General features: G+C 34.5%; 1 protein-coding gene across 4 annotated transcripts in view; it reads left to right on the top strand.

The window, feature by feature from the left end:
• The window catches only part of LOC106872390 (protocadherin beta-15), a 236,074-nt gene extending 228,543 nt beyond the window's left edge, over window positions 1-7,531 (top strand). For all 4 annotated transcript variants that reach the window (XR_016244309.1, XR_016244308.1, XM_089362726.1 and 1 more), the window contains 2 exons: window positions 465-576; window positions 5,647-7,531. Coding sequence is in view for 2 of the 4 variants with exons in the window: in XM_089362726.1 (XP_089218852.1) it covers window positions 465-553 (89 nt within the window). In the remaining 2 variants the exon portion in view is untranslated. The remainder of the gene's footprint in view (window positions 1-464; window positions 577-5,646) is intronic.
• The last annotated feature ends 274 nt before the right edge of the window (window positions 7,532-7,805 follow it).

Below are 7,805 nucleotides of genomic sequence, written 5' to 3'. Positions count from 1 at the left end.
GGAAACATGGGTGTTTCATTCAACATCCTTAAACAACTCTTATTCACGGACCTTTTGAGCTGGATGGGCTATTCAAACAGAAGAAAATTCTAACTTGACTTTGCAGGGCCATACTTGTAAAGTCATGAGCTGTTTATTTTCATATGAGATCACCATGTCATGCACATATGGTTATGATGCATGTATTTGGTGTACCCTTATCTGATGGATAGCCATGATGGGTATACTGGGCTTCATATATTTTACCCCGGTGTCACTTTGATGGCATGCGCTGCTCTCTCATTTAATAATAATGATGATAAAAATAATAATAATAATAATAATAATAATAATAATAATAATAATAATAATAATAATAATAATAAAAAATGAGTAATGGTAAAAAAGCATACAGTTTAAAGTGATAAATGTGAATTTGATATATATGAATCATATTTATTTTTTTATATATCTTGGGCTTGTAGCTCAGAAATTCTTTCACAGCAAGACCAAACTTCCAGAAATTTTTGAACACAGTGAAATTCAAACAAGCCACCATGCATCATTTTTCTGAAGAACTGGATTCAGTTTCCTGTGGTAAGAATTGCATTTTTATATTTAAAAAAAACCTTTAATTTTTTTTTTTTATACATCATTTCTGATACATTTTCTTCTGTATTTTACTTTCTTCTACCATCTTTTCCTCTTTTTCACCTGCTACGTCTCACCCTTATATAATGTAGGGTAACCATGTATCTCCCCTACAGAAAAAAACCCTGTACATGTTCCTCTGTCACACTCTAACCTCCTGTCACTTAGATTAAGGGCACCTCCACCTTTCAAATACACACTTAGGAGCTTTTTATCTTTTCCCTGTTTTAGGTATTTTTCTTTTCCCATCTTGCAACTTACTAGTCCTAGTGGCATGTAAAAAGCACCCTGTGTACCCAGTTAAGTGGTTGGCATCAGGAAAGGTATCCAACCATAGAAACCATGCCAAAGCCAACATTGGAGCTTGACATTGCCCAATCTATGCCAGCATGGAAAATAGACATTAAATGACAATGATGACAATGGCAGTGATGATATTGATGGTGATGATGTTGATGGTGATGACAATGATGATGATGACAATGATGATGCCAACGACAACAACAATGATGACGATGATGATGATTAAAAGCAAACTACAAGTTATTTTCATCCTTATTATTTTATTTTGAATATTAATTTATTCTTTTAGTTCTGAATAGGTATCGCAGTGTGTATTATTTTTGAATAAAAGATATAAATTACTTTTTGTCAAAATTACCTACCTAGAATTCAACTTTTTATGTCTTCTATATTCAAAGACAATCTCTATTTTAGAATACAGAGAATTTCTTTTCCCTATCTACCTTTGTTTAGTTGTTAGATAACTAAACTCACAAGATCTAAAACTAGATTACATGCAGGGATTAAAGATTATGACAAAGCCTTTTAAAAGCTAATGTAATATAACTACGATTATTTAAATAATCTGATAAAACAAAATTTTGTTTCTTGTTATATATAGATGGATTAAAATAGATATAAAAGGAAGAGAAAATAACAAATAGAATTCATTCCCCTAATGACTTATTTGCTTAAGGAGAAGGAAATAATGGATAAGCTTAGAAATACTCACTGAGCTTTTCACTAGAGCTAAATGCTACATTGAAATATATATAAGTGATTTGCAAACAGAGAAATTCTTTTGCTGAAGATAATTACTTACAATATATTCATTATTCCAACCAGAATGTTTGATATGAAAGCTCATACTTCATTCTGTATAGTTCAGCTACATTTATCAAACTTTCTATTGATATCAGCAGACAGAAAATCACATTATATATTTACTTATTTATTGGATTTTCATATCGTTTTGATTATTCTTTCTTTAGTTTGTTTCGTTTTTGCTGAATAAATAAAAAAAAAAAAAAACTACTCATGATATTTCCAAGTATTATTTCTTTTATTGCTTTACTGGTGACAGTCATTTGACTCTGGCCATGCCAGGGCACCGGCATTGAGGATTTTAGCCGACTGCATTCATCACAAAGCTTTTTGCAGTCTTGTTCTTATTTTATTGAACCACTTACATACACCACAGTATATAAAGGGACACAGCAGAAACAGCAACATCCTTCTCATCATCATCATCATCATTCTCATCATTATCATCATCATCATTCTCATCATTGTCATCATCATCAAAATTTTAATTTTGCTTTCATCATTGCCATCATCACTGTCATCGCCACTGTCATCATCCTCATCATCATTGTCATTGCTATCATCATCTTAGTTGTCATCATCATTTATGTCATCATCATCATCATGATTGTCATCGTCATCTCCAGCATCATAAAAGACATCATTATCTTCACCATCATCATAATAGACATCCTCATCTTCATCATGTCTTTGATGTCCACTTTTTCATGCTTCCAAGGGTCAGGTGTAACCTTGTTGCAACAAGTTCTCTAAGGTTAGAAGCTCTCCCTGTTGAACAAAACCTGCATCTGATTCCAAACAAAGTAATATACACCCTAGAACTTCAAACAATGAAGAGATCAAAGGCTAGATGTGTTTTCCTGAAAAATGGCAAACAAATGACACCCTCTGTATGAATGATGTCAATGTTTACAATCAAAACACAAGTGTCAAGAGATGTAAAAGACCCAACACACATATTCACTTCCACACACACACACAAACACATACATAAATGTATGTATGTATATATGTATGTATGTATATATGTATACATGTTTGTATGTAAGTATATTTGTATGTATATACGCATTTATGCAACAAGCCCCTTACAGTCACCTTCAACCAAATTCACTCATAAGATATTGATTGGCAGTGCGACCGATGGGACCGAATCAGAAACCACTGGGTTGCGAAGTGAACTTTTTAACCGCCCAACTCTCTGTAGGCATGGGCATGTGGTTAAGATGTTTGCTTTGAAACCATGCTGTAAAGAGTTTGTTCTCACTGTGTAGACAATATGCATGCATGTATATTTGCATTCTGCACCTTAGACCAAACTCCATGATGTCATGTTGATATTTCCAGTAAATATATGATCCTGTTGGTCTTTGCTTTTAACATGTGAGCTAAAAAGATGAAAGGCCCTGACTTGAAAATCAGGTTAAGGTTAGTAACAGGAAGGGCATCCAATTGTAGAATAATACCTCAACAAACTAACAAATTTATATCCAGCTCCTGCTAGTAGGTAAAAATGGATGTCAGGAATGAATGAATGCTCTATGTGTGTGTGTGTGTGTGTGTGTGTAGACTAATAAGTACTGCAATCAATTAAACACATGAAAGCAATATTCTATCACGAAAGCAGTATTATGACCAAAACCAGCAAAAGATTATCTACTCAACACACTCACATAAACACATAAACACACATGTGCACACACACACAAACACACACACACATAAACACACTTAGCACACCCACACATACAAGCATACACACACATAAACACACACATACATAAACACACCCATAAACACACAGATACACACACACACACACACACACACACACACACACACAAACAAGCACAAGATGATCAATGTTTGAGCAATGTCTTTTTGTTTTAATTGCAGCATTTATTAATGTGGTTATTAACTTGGCAATCCTCACTACTCTCCTTTACACTGGCAAACTGGATCCTAGTTGTCTTTTGTGTGAAGCCAGTTTAATGTAAACTGTTTTGTATGGATGATCGATTGATAGATATTATTCATAGTTCCATAGGGAAGACATGTCCAGTTAAGAAAAGATAAGGGTTTTCATTGCTCTGAGTACTGATGCATTGAAATATGACACCTTGGCACTTTGGACAAGTGTCTTCTACCATAGCCTGGAGCAGACTGATGTTTTTTGAGTGAATTTAGAATAGGGAATCAGTGAGGGATTCCATCATATGTGTGTGTGTGTGCATGCCTTTGTGTTTGACAATTAGAGTTGCTTTGTTTAGGGTAAACAAGTTAAGACCCCCCCCCCCCCAGCTGGTCATGAATGATCGTGGGATTGCACCGAGGCATAATCCAGGAAAGGTTTTTAGAGAAAACTGGCAGTCAGCGGTGCTTACCAGCCTACCCTTTCTATGCCACTAACAAAGGCTGACACAGTTTGACACCAGTGACATCGCAACTCATGTCTACTGCTGAGTAATCTGGAGCAATGTGAAATAATGTATCTTGCACAAGAATAATGTGAATAATGTATCTTGCTCAAGAACACAACACACAGCCCAGTCCAGGAATCGAAAGCACTACCTCATGATTGTAAGCATGCACCTTCACTTTTGTTTACATTCTTAAAATTTAGTAGTTCAGTAAAAGTGTGACTAATAGAATAACTACTAAAGTTGATTTATTCAACAAAACCCTTCAAGGTAGTGCCCCAGTATGGCCGTAGTTCAATGGCTGACATAAATAGAAGATAACAAAATACACTGTCCACCAGGCAGTGCATTGGTAGAGTTATTAAAATGTTAGATAAAATCCCTTGTATTATTTGTTTTGGGTCTCTACTCTCTGAGTTTAAATTCTGTCTTGCATTTTATCACTTTGAGATCAATGAATAAAGTACCCTTCAAGAACTGGGGGTCAGTCTTCTGTCTGTCCGTCTGTCTGTCTGTCTGTCTTTCCAATTTAATTTAATTGTCCAGTGAGAAGAGTTGTAGGAGGCTGTTCACAATGTCCCTTTCTCCAGATATGAAGAACTGTTGAAGATGCTATCAACAGCTTCTCACTACTAGAATAACAATGCTGTAAGAACTATCTTTGGCTTTCTCTGTCTGTCTGTCTGTCTGTCTGTCTGTCTGGCTGGCTGGCTGGCTGGCTGTCTGTCTGTCTTTCTGTCTGGTTGTCTCCTCTCTCCCCCTTCTCTCTCTCTCTCTACATGTGTAAGTCTATTTCTCTTTATGTGTCAAAAGAGATGGAAAGTGTTTATCTCAATTGTGTTAAATCAATGTATTGCAATGACTCTCTCTCCCTCTCTCTATCCCTCTCTTTCTCTTTCTCTCTCTCTTTCTCATTCCCCCCTCTCTCTCTCTCTCTTTCATTCCCTCTCTCTCAACGTGCATATGTGTTTGCCTCTGGTGTCAAAAAATACTGTTGCCAAAACAGGTTCAAAATCTTGTCAGCCATGCCAAATATCCAAGCATCCAAATTGCTATGCCCAATTGTCTCATTCTGCCATATAATTGATCTGTCAAAGAAATTCATTTATTTTTGACCATCCACAGTGAAACAATATATTTTGCTGCACTGAAGGAATAAATAATGAAATTGTTGATGTTTGAACCCAGGTAAATCCTCATACAACACACTTCTAGTCAAAGATGTGTATCAATTTCAGTAGTCTTGGAGGTCCTGTAAATTTCGTGGGTTCTACCTCTGGACTCAACAATAATAAAAAATAAAGGTATATAAGCCATGACCACCTCATGTGAGAAGGCAGAGTTGTTATGGTTAATATGTTTACATTATGCAATATTTTTAAAGGACATATTAGAATGTTTTTGTCTTTCTTTTTTGTCATGAAATCATTTGTCAACACACTCCAACTTATGGCCCATAAATATCTGTCTCCTTTCTTTGCATTTTCAGATGCGACTAAAATAACCTCAGCTTCTCAGAGCTGGCTGGTCTTGTGCCACCTTCACTCAAGCATTACCAATTCATCTTTCATTTTCTTATCATTCAAGTTGCACTGAAGACAAATGTCTGAAGCCCCATTCTGACCATGAAACCACGACCTTTTCCTTCAGGATGTTGGCCATCTGGAGTGCCATCCCAGCATGTCTATCCTGCAGCCATCAACTGTTAATCAGCTTAAGCAGAATGTTAATGGCTTCACTTTCATCAGTCTAAGGCCTGTGAAATGCCTGAACCTTCCCCTTCCTCTAGATATAACAAATAAAGATGTTTAGAAAGTGTTAAGGTGTGATTTGAGTGAGATTTCACTGCTATATTGAAAGGGCTGAATGGAAGTAGTGAGTGATATTGTGGAAAGGGTGGGTAAGTAATAAATGTTTCTGTTGTGAGTGAAAAGTAAAAGATGTTATTATGAAGGTGGAGTAAAGAGTATTGCTGAAAAAAAAAAAAAAGATAAAGAAATGAATGTATCTGTAGGGAGAGTGAAGTAAAATTGTATCATCCCACGAATAATATAAATACTTAGTTTATTAAGTGTGAGGGGATTTCAATATGGGAAGATCAAACTTGTCTGAAATAGTTATCTGATTATCTGGAATTTTTTTTTATCTGATGTAGACCAGCAATTTTCTTTTATATCTCTCATCAGTACAATGCTATAAAAATTCGGCTAAACTCCACCTCCTTGCAATCATCTAAGACTTTGGAAATATTTACATTTTTTTATATTTTGTTACTGAATATGATGAGTTAGTTCAGTACACCATTTTAGTTAATAGAGCAAGGAAAGTTTAGTACCTCACCTAGGTAGTGGTGTGTTTTTAAAGTTTAATTTCATTACTAACTCAGATATAGAAATACAATATCCATTACCCACTTCTTGACATCTGGAACTCATTGGAGGAAGCGAAGTATACCCTCAGACCAGCAACTTTGCCTGATTGACTTCAACACTGGATGTTAAAAGTGGCCAAAGTCTAGGTGATGGTGTTAAACACAGAGACAGATGATATGTATCCACTCAAGAACAGCAACAGTCACACATACAACCTTTCACATAGTTTCTCTCAAGCAAATTTCACTCACATGTTTTTTTTGTTTTTTTTTACATGAACCAAGTGATAGTATAATACTCTTTTTCTGGGTTCAACACAGTAGGATCAAATGCTCGATAATGTTGTTATGAAGCTAACTTCTGAAACGTACAGTAGCCATTCTTGCTTGTATAAGATGGTACCAGTGATATTTCACTAGCTTGTGATTACAAAAGATATGGATTTCAATGATTCATCAAGTGTTTGACTACTTACAAGTTACATTTTCTTTGAGAAAATAAAAATTTGAAGAAATACTAACAATAAACTTATTAAACATTTTATAGCATTTTCAAAATTATATTTATTTATTTAAAAGGAATATTCTTTTGTAAAAGAAAAACAATAACTGCTTCAATATCCAAGATCATTTTATTTCTGAATTTAAGTTTGATTTACAGCAAGAACAGAATTTCACAACCAGATGTTAAAGAAGCAGCCATTTCATAAGAAATATTTTCTTTTAACTTGTGTTTATTGGCTGTTTTCATTATATGAGAACTTAGGGAATTGTCTCATCAAGAAATAAAATCTATAAAAATGACAATTATAATGACAATTATAATTTATCTGATGTTACAATTCCATTTACATTATTTAAAGTTGGAAAACTCGGTCTGCAAAGCTGACATTGCTAATGATTCTGAGAAAACCATGAACATCACAAAGTCACAATTCTCCACAGACTTCGTGTTTATATAATAAAATATTATTAAATTTTGATGTTTTATCAGAAAAGTTCATACTGTTTTTTGTTTGTTATTTTCTTCTTTTTAATTTTAATTAAACAAAATTTACATAATATGTGACCAGGCATTACATTTCTTCAAGGACTCAGAAATGAGATAATCAACACAGAGACATTTATTCATCCCTCTTGCTAGTGAAATACAGTCAATTTCTTGACCTTTCATGCTCTGAGTTATTCATCATTGCATTAGTACTTCTCCCATTTTCAGAAATGAAGTAGCGAGTCTTGCTTAAACATGTTTATTCTAAGAGTATTAACAACATAAT

This window comes from Octopus bimaculoides, chromosome 14 (genome assembly GCF_046866305.1).
Source record: "Octopus bimaculoides isolate indiv1 chromosome 14, ASM4686630v1, whole genome shotgun sequence".
Lineage (NCBI taxonomy): Eukaryota > Metazoa > Mollusca > Cephalopoda > Octopoda > Octopodidae > Octopus > Octopus bimaculoides.
Note: the sequence above shows the minus strand (reverse complement) of the source record. Positions and strands in the feature narration are given on the sequence as shown.